General features: G+C 33.4%; 1 protein-coding gene across 1 annotated transcript; it reads right to left on the bottom strand.

Moving 5' to 3' along the window:
- Window positions 1-858: 858 nt before the first annotated feature.
- LOC18040825 lies at window positions 859-1,749 on the bottom strand (the record flags this gene model as incomplete). The annotated part of the gene is made up of 1 exon (XM_024183529.1): window positions 859-1,749. A coding segment is annotated over one exon (891 nt), but the record flags the coding sequence as incomplete, so codon positions are not given.
- Between the last annotated feature and the right edge of the window lie 10,071 nt (window positions 1,750-11,820).

Here is an 11,820-nt window from a genome sequence, read left to right as displayed (position 1 = left end):
TCTATCACAGTTTTTTCAAAATGGGCTGTAGGATGGGGTGATTTTGTTAAAAGCGATTTCTAAAAAAAAATTTCAAATACCTAAATCACATTTTAGCTTTTCAAATCACCTTTGAATCTCCAAAAAAAATCCCAAATGGATCCTTAGTAATTCAAGCCACTTTTGGATTACATTTGAAATCTAAAAGCTGCTTTTTATTCCATAAATTTTGTCAAATTAACGATGTTTCATAAATTTTTAAAAATATGTTTGTTTTGTATGTCTCTCTACTTTTATATCAATCTTTTAAAAATAGATAGGTAGTTTTTCTTTTTCTTTTTTTTTTCTAGTAGGTGAAGAAATAAACCATCACAAACTTTTGACGTTTCTAAAATAATTTTATTATTTTAAGATTAAAAGACAGTTATGTCAATACAAGGATTCGAAATGCATCATACCTTGCAAACATTTTCATTCGCTCAAAAAAATCAAAATAAAATCAAAATTACATTAAGGGAATAATTAAACGCTTTTAATTCATTAGGCATTTGGACATCTTGCATCTTTGTTCACTTAAAAGAGTGTGTATTATGGTGTCCCATCCCACGCCTCAAAAGACTTTTAAGGGCATTGGTTCAACTCCGACATATGCTGGAATTGTACTCTTCTCACAATTTTAAAAATTGGTAAAGGTAGATATCTCCCCCACTAATGTGGGTTGGCTGGAATAAGTTCCCCTATAAAATTTGTTGATAGGTATCTGGCTGTCTTAGTAGACTTAATCTAAGTTGTCCTAATGGACTTCTAAAATATACACTCGAAACATGCCTTGTATTGTCAAGAATATGAACATCCAACAAGCTATGTATCCTCCTATTCTCAAACTGTAACAAGGCTTTCTTTTAGAAAACGAACTGAAAAGCGTACACCAGTAATTCCAAATTCCCTTATTTGATTGTAGTTAGAATCATATAACACCAATCGACGGTCACCACCTAGTGGATATGATTCTAGAATGAATTCGCCATTTCTCCAAAATCCAACTGGTTGATACCTTTCTATAAAAAGTTCAAAACTCAAGTGTTTGGTCCAAAACCCCCCTTTCATCATCCATAAGCCAAAAGAGCGTCTCGACTCTTCTACGTGTAGTACAGAGAGGCAATCATCCTGTATTCCAATCGTCCAATATTTGAACCAGATTCCTTCTGTAATTGGAGGAACACGAGGTCCTCTCATTTCTTGTAACACCTCCTCACTCATGCTAAACGATAGAATAGCCACACAATCGCAGGGAGTTTCTGTCGGTGCCACCCAATGGCAAAATCCATTGTGGTAGACATTGTTCATGGCTTTACCCCTCAAATAACGTCCCACTGGAAATAACCCTTCCTCCACATGTCTCCAAGAGTTAGTGCTAAAGTTGTAAACCGCAACATTAGGTAAGCAATCATTGATCGATGAAACTCCTCTCTCATCGTTCAAGGTTTGTATCATAACCAACTTGAAATCGTTAGACATGGGATCTAATCCAACTGCATAATTACAACAGAAAATTCTTGTATTGGAGGGACGACCACCACTAACGCCGCTTCTAGGTCTAGGCGGCTCTGGAAGAATTCTGTACTCATTCATGGAAATGTTCCATACATTAATTATGTTACTACGAATCCATTTTTTGGAAAGGCAAATTATACCCTCATAAGGGCCAAGTAGAATATAATTCCTTGTGTCAACTGCTTCAAGATTTTGAAAATGCAAGTCTGTCAATGTGTTATTGTTGTGCAAATTTTATTGAACTTGCAAGCGCACGAATCTATTGTAGAATAGACTAATGGTGACGAGTGTCGATCCCACGAGGAGGTGGATTTTAATTGTGTGTAGAATTAATTTTGTATGAGGGTAGTTGAATTTTTGGTGAAAGTGATTTGGATTATCCTAAAATTGGAATTAAAATGGCAAGAATAAATTGAAGTGAAAATCTATTAAATTGACGTACTTGGGTATCTGGATCCGTATCAACATGCACCATGGGCTAAATATTCCTTATTAATACCAATTAAATCATGAGGGGGGAATCCACACCTCATGAACCGCACTCTAATCAATATGGTGCTAAGGGCTTATCGTGCCAAATAATAATAACCTTATACTAGAGAGCCGGTGAAACCAAGGCGGTATTTAGACAAGATTATTATTATTTGTCGACGAGAAGTCAAAACATCCACAAAAACTAGAGGGGAAGAGTAAATAAATTTACCGAATAAAGCCCATGACACATGTTGAGACTTCACCTTCAACCCAAGCTTGAAAGAAAATTAGCTACTCATAATTGAACTAGGGGCAAAAAGAAAATTTATTAAAATACGTAGAAAATACAAGATGTAGAGGGAATTACAGAAAATAGAGTCCAAAAATGGATTCAGGGCTATCAAATTAGGATGGGAGGCCCCATTTTTATAGATACATTGAGTAAATCGTGGCCAACAGATTAAAAACAGTTTGGACACTCAGGATTGCGCCATGTCATCAGTCAACAGTACGCGGTTTGACCACGCGGGTGAACAGTAACACGGTTTGGTTGAAAATAATCCTGTGTGATGTATATACCGTACGCGAGATTTTTGGTCCACTGATATGCTGCCACGTCACCGATCAACAGTGCATAAGAATTTTAGTCCAACAGGATCGTGACACCTTGTCAGTCAATGCCACATCATCGGTCAATGCCACATCATCGGTCAATACCACGTCATCGATCCGTCTATATGAACAGTGTCGTGAACAGTAACGTAGATAGTACTGTACATGTGAACAATGCCATTTTTCCTTTTATGCTCCTCCTAAGGTTTTCGACCATCCTGAGTTCAAAATTGATGTCCGTTTTGCCGTCTAATCTCTCGTTCATTGTGAAATGACTATGATGCCCCTAAAATACATAAAATACTTAATTAAAATAAAACACACGGAATTAAATCAAAAAAAAGTTAAATACATAAAAGTAAGGGTGTTAGTAAAACTTGAAGTGTAAAATGACGATTTTCTCCTTTTTAAATATACATTTTCTAACACTCAACAGTTATCAGGTACTATAACCAAATCCTCAATTGGATCGTCATCGATATAATAATCATTGTAGACCATGAGACGCTTATGGTTGCCTCTAGTGAGATGCTTACAAATGAATTTGGGGTCTTTCACTAAACTAAACCATGATTTTGAAACACACCTTAATCGCATTAGTGATTTCATAGGCAACCTTGAAAGGGTCTCAACCAACAGATCATCACTCAATTCTCCATAATTATAGCTGGTCATCACCCTGGTATCTCTCTCCATTTTTTTTCCCTAACCCAAGTCAATGCCTTATTCTACCATAATTATTTATAAATAAATTGGATTCACTATTTTTAAGAACTAACAGGGATAGATTTTAACTGCAGGTATTTCATGGATGGGCAATAACTCGCAGCTAATGGTAAGTTGACATTTCAAAACTATTAATTACTTTTGGCACCCACTTTTCGAAATTGTTTTTCACCAAAATACCCATCTAGTAATTTATTAAAAATTAAGCACATGATAATATTATCAAAAATAAAATTTCATTATTCTTTCCCTATCTCTACACAAATTCCTCACAAGAGCCAACCGACATGTGCATCCTTCCATAACACGAATTAAATTTTTGTAACATTAATTAAATTCAATTCATCATAAAAGATATGATTCCACACGGCCATTGTCTAATAATAGATTTTTAATTTATGTGGTAAGGACCAAGTTAATGTTGGGAAATTGATGGTTGAAGCAGGGTTTTAGTTAAAATGAAATTGGAGAAAAATGAAGAACGAGCACACAAAGAAGACAACAAAAATTAAATAATTCGACTTTTAACCTACATCTATGGGCAAAGACAGTAAGATAAAATTTTACTAGTAAACTGAAGATTACAAGTATTTTAATATTTTTTTGGGTTACTACCCAAAATTCCAATGTACTCAATCTCTCAAATCACGAAACTTTCAAAAACTTTACAATTTAACCTCTTAAAATTATCTACTCTCTAAATACTGAATTGCTTCTAAAAAATGGAATGATTTAGCTCTTCCTCTTCCTCTACACTCCTACATATAGGCAAAATAATGGCCAAAAGTCAACAATTATAGCCCAAAAATTCAAGCATTACGGCTAACAATTGTAGCCAAAAATTCAACAATTTTCACAACCAGCTAAACACTGAATTCGGTGCTTGAAATGTCAAAGTTAAGCACAATTTTGATAGTGACTTTAACATTCTCCCACTTAAAGATTTGATTGAGAACCAATCAATCTCCTCACCATCCTTTTTGTTGTGTCATTGTCATGTTGCTTAAGTCTCCGCAAGGTCACAAGAAGATCTACTTCATACGAACTTATCACCATTAATTGGCTTTGTCAAAACATCAGTTAGGTTGTCCTTGGCATGGATTTTCCGCAAATCCACATTTACATCTTCCAAGACTTCTCGAACGAAGTAGTATTGTACTCTTATGTGCTTTGTTATGAAATGAAAAGCCAGATTCCTTGTAATGTGCAAGGTACTCCGACTGTCACAAAACACAGCTATTTTCTCTTTTTTGTGCCCAAGCTCCTCCAATAATCTTTGCATCTAGATAACTTGCTTGCAAGCTTGTGTAGCTACCATGTATTCTGCTTCTATAGTAGATAAAGTCATGACAATCTGTAGTTTATAAACCCATCTTATAACTCCTGCAAGGGTAAACACATAACCAGTAATGGATTTCCTTTTATCATGAACTCCTACAAAATATAAATCCACATAGACCCTAATAGTAAATTCTAATCCTCCGCAACATAATGCAATATTCGAGACTCCTCTGATGTATGTAAGAATACTCTTCAGAGCTTTCCAATACTCTCCACTAAGATTCGCCATATATCGACCGACCGCCGCCACTACTTATGTAATGTCTGGTCTTGTACATATTATAGTGAACATCAAATTTCCTACCGCTGATGCATATCCCCTTCCTCTCTGCTTCATTGCTAGGACCCATATTAATATATATGTATCCATAATGTTGATTTTAATGATAACAAATAAGATTAAGAATGATTAATCTTTTAAAAGCTCAAATTATTTTTCATACATTTTAAATAAATCATTATTTTCATATTATAAAGGTTTTATACCCAATGGAAAAATGATTTTATGAAATTGGTTATTTTCAAGTTAATGGATTAAATTGAAAAAGTTTTGAGAACTTTGAAATCAACAAGTATTACTTGAAACTCTAAAATGGATTTGTTTGAAAAGTTTTGTAAAGTTTAGGCCATAGTGTTATTATAGAAAGTTTTGGGATAAAATTATAATTTTGAAAAATAATTTCACTGTAGCAAACGGCTAACCTTTTAGGAGATAATGGTTAACCGACATCGAACAGAATTGGAGTTTAGTTTTTGAGAACTAATGATGATCCGACATCGGGAAAACAGTGATCCGACAATTTGAAATTATAGCACAACGCTAACTTACTCAAGTCAAAACGACGATCCAATAAGGATGAACGGCAATCTGACTTTGTGCAGAAAGTCAATAACGGTTAGTTTTCAGCTCCAACTATAAAAAGGTTGCATTAGATGTAAATCAAAGCGAATCCAATGAATACCAAAGAGTATATTATTGAGAATACAATATTTCTTGAGCTTGACTTTGTTCATTCATTCTTCAAATCACACTTTGGGCATATATTTGTAAACACATAGATAGTGTGTGAGAAAAATCTTGTATTTGAGAAAGTTTGAGCATGAGAAACATTTGGGTTAAGAGATTAGGGGATAATCTCTTCTTGTAAAGGTTTATTGACACCTTGGAAGTCAATTATAAGAACTTAAAATCTTAGAATGTTTGGATAGTGAAATCATCAAGTTTGGTTTGCTTGGAGGTGGTGGACATAGGTGGGGATTGTCGAACCATGTAAAAGATCTTTGTGTTTGCTCTCTCTTCCCTTACTCTTTTATTTTTTAGTATTGTTAAATTTATTATTTTTTATTTCATTAAGGCTTTAGATTAAATTGTTGTGTGGTTTGCTTAACTTAATTTTTAAAATCTCAATTCACCCTCCCTCTTGGGTTGTCTAGTTAGCATTTTAACACATACTTGAGGATAACTTAAAATTGACAGGAAGTAAGGTAAAGATTGGCTTACAATCTTGTATATTAAAGTGCTGCAAGATTTTCTTCAGGTAATTTTTCTGAAAAAGTCAAATCTTCCTTCTGTTTCCATCTTGATAAATTTACATCCATAGAATCATATTTGTTGGTCCCAAGTCCTTCATTTCAAACTCATTAGCCAATTGTACCTTCAATTCCTTGATTTTTGTTGAGGTCTGCTACCAATATGTTATCCACATGCAATAGTAAAATGACAAAAACATTCTCTTCAAACCTCTTGTAATATGTACAATAGTCTGAACTGAGTCTACTGTATCCAACGCTCATGATAAAGGAATCAAATCTCCTATACCAATACTAGGATACCTGTTTGAGACTGGATAAAGATTTATTCAACTTGGAAACCAAGTTCTTCTTTCTTATTTCAACAAAACTTTCTAGTTGAAGCATAGAAATTTCTTCTTCAAGTTCTTTATGAGGAAATGCAATTTTCACATCTAACTGTTTAGATTTAAGCTGAATATAGCACACATTCCCAAGACTGTTCTAACTGCCACTAAAGAAAATATCTCGTTGAAGTCAATACTTTCTTTTTAAGCATATCTTTTCACCACTAATTTGGCACGATGCTGCTCCACTTGATCATTGCCATCACACTTGACCTTGTAAACCTATTGGTTTCCAATGGCATTTCTTCCACGTGAGAGTAGTACAAGTTCCCATATTTTATTCTTGTGTAGAGTTTTAATTTCTTCTTATATTGCTATTATCTACAAAGGAACATATGAGCTTTTTAAAGCTTCATAAAAGTTTATAGTTATCCATCCTCTATTAGGAGACAGTATGCAACATTGATCTTTGTAACATACTTCGAGTATCATACTGGCGGTCGACTCTCATGGGTTAATCGACAAACTTCTGGAGCCTCAGACTTGACTAGTTCTTGCTTCTCATGCTCTGATGCTATTTCAGAAAAATCTAAATCTTCTTTTCTGGATTATTTTCTACATATAACAATACAGTCTCAAACTTTTCCTTTACAGAGCTATCATCTATGTTTTTCCTTTGCAGTTTGATCTCCTACAAAGATAATAATATGCTGATGACAATCTTGTAGGTAGTGGGGTTCCACAGACAATACCTCTTTACTCCATTAGCATGCCCCAAAAGATACATCTCCTGAATTTTAAATAAATTTTTTTCTTTCGTGAGCATTGTACGTCACATACATAGGACATCTAAATGAATGTAGGCAGGAGTAATCTGTTGACTTTCTAATCCATATCTCTATCAGTGTCTTTAACTCAATTACAATTGATGGAGACCGATTAACCACATAACAAGCAGTTTTGACTGCTTTTACCCAGAATAAGTTAGATAGATCAGCAGTCCTCAATGATGTTCTTATTTTTTCTATAAGAGTCTTGTTTATCCACTCTGCCACTCTGTTTTGTTGAAGAGTGTATGCTACCGTGAACTATGTCTGAATACCTTTATGTCTATAGAGTGTAAGAAACATGCCACCTGTGTATTCTCCATTATTATTTGTCCTTAAACAATTAATCATTTTCCCAAATTCAAGTTCAACCCGTGCTTTAAATTCTTTGAACACTAAAAACACATCTGACTTTTTCTTAATTGAATACACCTAACATCTCCTAAATAGTCGTCAACAAAAGTCACTAAGTATTTTATGCCTCCCATAGACATGTCTAGTGATTCTTAAACATCATAATAAACTAAGTCTAGAATGCCTTTACTTCTGGCGTTAGATCTACTAAATTTTAATATATAGTGTTTGCTTGTAACACAATGCTTGCAGAATGGAAAATTAATAGATTTAAGCTTTAGAAGTAGATTTCACTTAGAGAGAATCTTCAAACCTTGTTCTAACATGTGGCCAAGTTTGAGATGTTATATCATCGTTGACTCTTTTTTATTTGATGCGACACATGCATGAGCTTCCTATAGTGTCTCCTCTTTAAGAATTAATAGACTATTATTGATCTTTTTGAACTTCATCAATACAAGCTCACCACTAACAGTCTCCATGATCCCATTTTCCACTTGAGTTTTGCACCCAAAACTATATATTTATCCTCAAGACAATAAATTCTTTTTCAGGCCTTTAAAATGTCCTACCTCTTTAATTGTGCGAACTGTACCATTAATCATTTTTATTTTGATAGTACCAATACCAGCAACAAGGCATGATCATAAACCATGCATACAAATCCTCCTGAGATTAGTTCGTATATGTGAAACCATTCTCTCCAAGATGTCATGTGCCATGTTACTCCAGAGTCTACAAGCCAGACATCAGCTAATTGTTTCGTACCTTCTACAATAGTTGATGCCTTACTTTAGAGAATTTTGTCATTATCTAAGGTACTTAAATTCATGTGCCATGTCGTACCTTTAAAATTCAATTCATCACATGCGACGATACCTCTTCACTCCATTAGCATACTGGTGTGTGTAATCTCTAATGTTATAGGTATCAATGTGCAAGTGTACACAACAACTAATATACTCATGAATATTTAGATTGTCTTCGCAGGGATTGATGTTATCCAGTAATCTTTAATAGTGCAGTTTGTTCCAAATTAAAATGAGACAACTAATGAAACTAATAAACTAATTAAAATAAAATGTAATAAATAAAAATGCAATAAAGAAAATTCTCATGTTAAACACAAGGATAAAACCAATGCGAATAGAGTAGTTGAGTGAATAAACTTAATTAATGTCATTGACTACTTTTTCAATTACAATACCATTGCTACAGCATCTACTACAGCACTGGGCATAATTCCTCATTCATCCTCAATTGTCGCATGTTGGATATTTTATATATAATGCAATCTAACAATGACCAATTGTTATACCGACATTAGATATAGGATTATAACGATCTAAGTTCCCTTTACCCTACAAGGTGAATCCTTATGTCTAGTTCATCACTAATTTTAGATCAAGCATGGCTATATTCAAATTGAGATTTACTTAACTTGGGAAGCCTAATCTAAAACCAAGTACTGTCCTAATGAGATTCACTAAGTCAGGGCTTTTTTAGGCTCTTTCTTAGCTAATATCCCTAAATAGGTGATCAGCCAAAATAGAGAATTAAAATAAATTAATTAAGACAAAATGCTATAGCAAACATAAGGCAACACTTATATAACAGTCAAACACCCATTAAGATTGTTTATCACTCAACCATAATAGAATTTAGTTCATGCTTTGCAATAAAACAATAAATAAAATAGGTTAACCCTTAAAATACATCCCCATGATAAATAGAAAACAATAAAACAAGAAGAAGAACAATTTTCTATTTGATATCTGTAGTTTCTCCACTACTAGCCCTCAATCTCCCTCTTGATTTCTATTTTTCTTGTGTTTTTCTCTGCGACTTTCCTTGATTGACGGTTCTTCCTTTTTTCTTTGCGTGTGTACTCCTTTTATAGGTTAGAATTAGGGCAACTGGAAGTCTAGGGCCCACATCTTTCATTTTTGGAAAATCTAGATCGCAATTTTTAAGTCATCTCGTGTGAAATCTTCTCTATCAATGCTCCAAGATTGTTACAGCAATGTGTTACAGCATCGACTACTGCAACTTACTTAAAATTTAAGCTTCTAGTCACCTATAATTATGCATATGATTTAAGCACAAATAAATCTAAAACCAACCAAATTTATTAAAAATAAATTAAAATCGATGTTCATGTAAAATATAACAAAAAATGCAATAAAAACATGTCATTTACTCTCTACGTATTACTGATTCAAGTTTAAAAGTGTCATGACAACTCTCATTTCATAGAGTTATCACGTACCTCAAAAAGATACATCTCCTGAATTTTAAATCAACTTTTTTCTTTCATGGGCATTGTACATTACGTATATAGGACATCCAAATGAATATAGGCATGAGTAATTAGTTGGCTTTCTAATCCACATCTCCATTGATGTCTTTAACTTAATTACAGTTGATGGAGACCAATTAACCACATAACAAGCAGTTTTGACTGCTTCTACCTAGAATGAGTTGGGTAGATCAGCATGAAATGTAAGTAACGCAACCCAAGAGGAGGGTGAATTGGGTTTTTAAAAATTATGCAATACAATTCGCACAACAAACCAATCTAACGCCTTAATGAAATATAAAACAATAAATTCAAACAAGCATAAAAATAAAAGAGTAAAAGAAGAGAAAAACAAACACACAGATTTTTACGTGGTTCGGCAATCCCCGTTTACGTCCACACCTCCAAGCCAACCAAGCTCGAGGATTTCACTATCCAAGCCTCCCAAGACTTCAAGTTTTTACAATTGACTTCCAAGGTGTCAATGAACCTTTACAATCAAGAGATTATCTCTCCAATCTCTTTACCCCAAGTATTTCTCACACTTATACACTCACAATTTGATAAGTAATGAAAATTACAACCAAAACTCTCTTTAAGAGTGGATATGCAAATAATAGCTCAACAATGATTCAATCAATGATGATTTGCGTTTTGGAAGCTCAATATACGTTATATGATCTTATATTTGCTTGCATTGGTTCTTAAAATGAAGTTTGAGTTGAGTTTTTATAGTTAAAGCCCGAAAACTAACCGTTATATGCAAATTCCCGAGCCCAAGCGGTTAGCCGCTTGATTTATCCGGCTAGCCGCTCATGAACAGTGATATTACCGTTATTTTTGAAATTACTATAGTAATATTGTTCACTAAAATTACACTTTTGGCCCAAGCTTTCTATAATTATAATATGGCCCAAAACGTCATAAAATTTTACAAATAGTCCAATTTTAGAATTTCCTAAGAATATTTATCTTTCCAAAATTTTCTGAAATTATGATATGGCCCCAAAGATATTATTATTTTGCAAAAAAGTCCTTTTCAACATAATACTCATATTTTTCAAAGTTCTCAAAAATCTTACACTTTAGTCCAAAATATTCATAAATTATAGTATGGCCCAAAAACATTTCAAATGTTTGTAACAAGGTCCAACTCCGAAATTCAATAATACTACTTATTAAAATCAAAGATTTCAAAACTTTACATTTAAGTCCAAATTTCTCAAAACCACAAGGTACTTTATCTTATAAAAATAAAACATTTTTAGTTTATAAAAAGTAATTAATTAAATTAATCTCTTGAGCTTCTCAAATGCTAAATCATGCATCAATTAAATCATACCGGCTTTACAAGAATTTATCGCACTAATTTGTCTGTTGAGCTCTAAACTTTATTCTTGATTTCGCCGTTGTCCGTTGAGTGTCTTGAGCTTGATTTCACTTGATTCACTTGCATAAATATTACCCTTCAAAAACTAGTGAAAATGTGAAATACAATATCTATTAAATCATTTAATACATATGTTTGTTATCATCAAAATTACATTATGTATAGCCCTTTAGGCTAACAAGGCAATCCTTAACGTAGTTCTTATTTTTTCAATAAGGGTCCTATTCATCCGCTTTGCCACTCTATTTTGTTGAGGAGTGTATACTACCATGATCTGTCTTGGAATACTTGCATGCTTACAGAATGCAAGAAACATGTCATCTGTGTATTCTCCATTATTATTTTTCCTTAAACACTTAATGCTTTTTTCTGAATTCAAGTTCAACCTGCACTTTGAATTCTTTAAAC

This window comes from Citrus clementina, unplaced genomic scaffold (assembly GCF_000493195.1).
Source record: "Citrus clementina cultivar Clemenules unplaced genomic scaffold, Citrus_clementina_v1.0 scaffold_5, whole genome shotgun sequence".
NCBI classification, from domain to species: domain Eukaryota; kingdom Viridiplantae; phylum Streptophyta; class Magnoliopsida; order Sapindales; family Rutaceae; genus Citrus; species Citrus x clementina.
The sequence above is the reverse complement of the archived record's forward strand: the minus strand, read 5'-3'. Positions and strand labels throughout refer to the sequence as shown.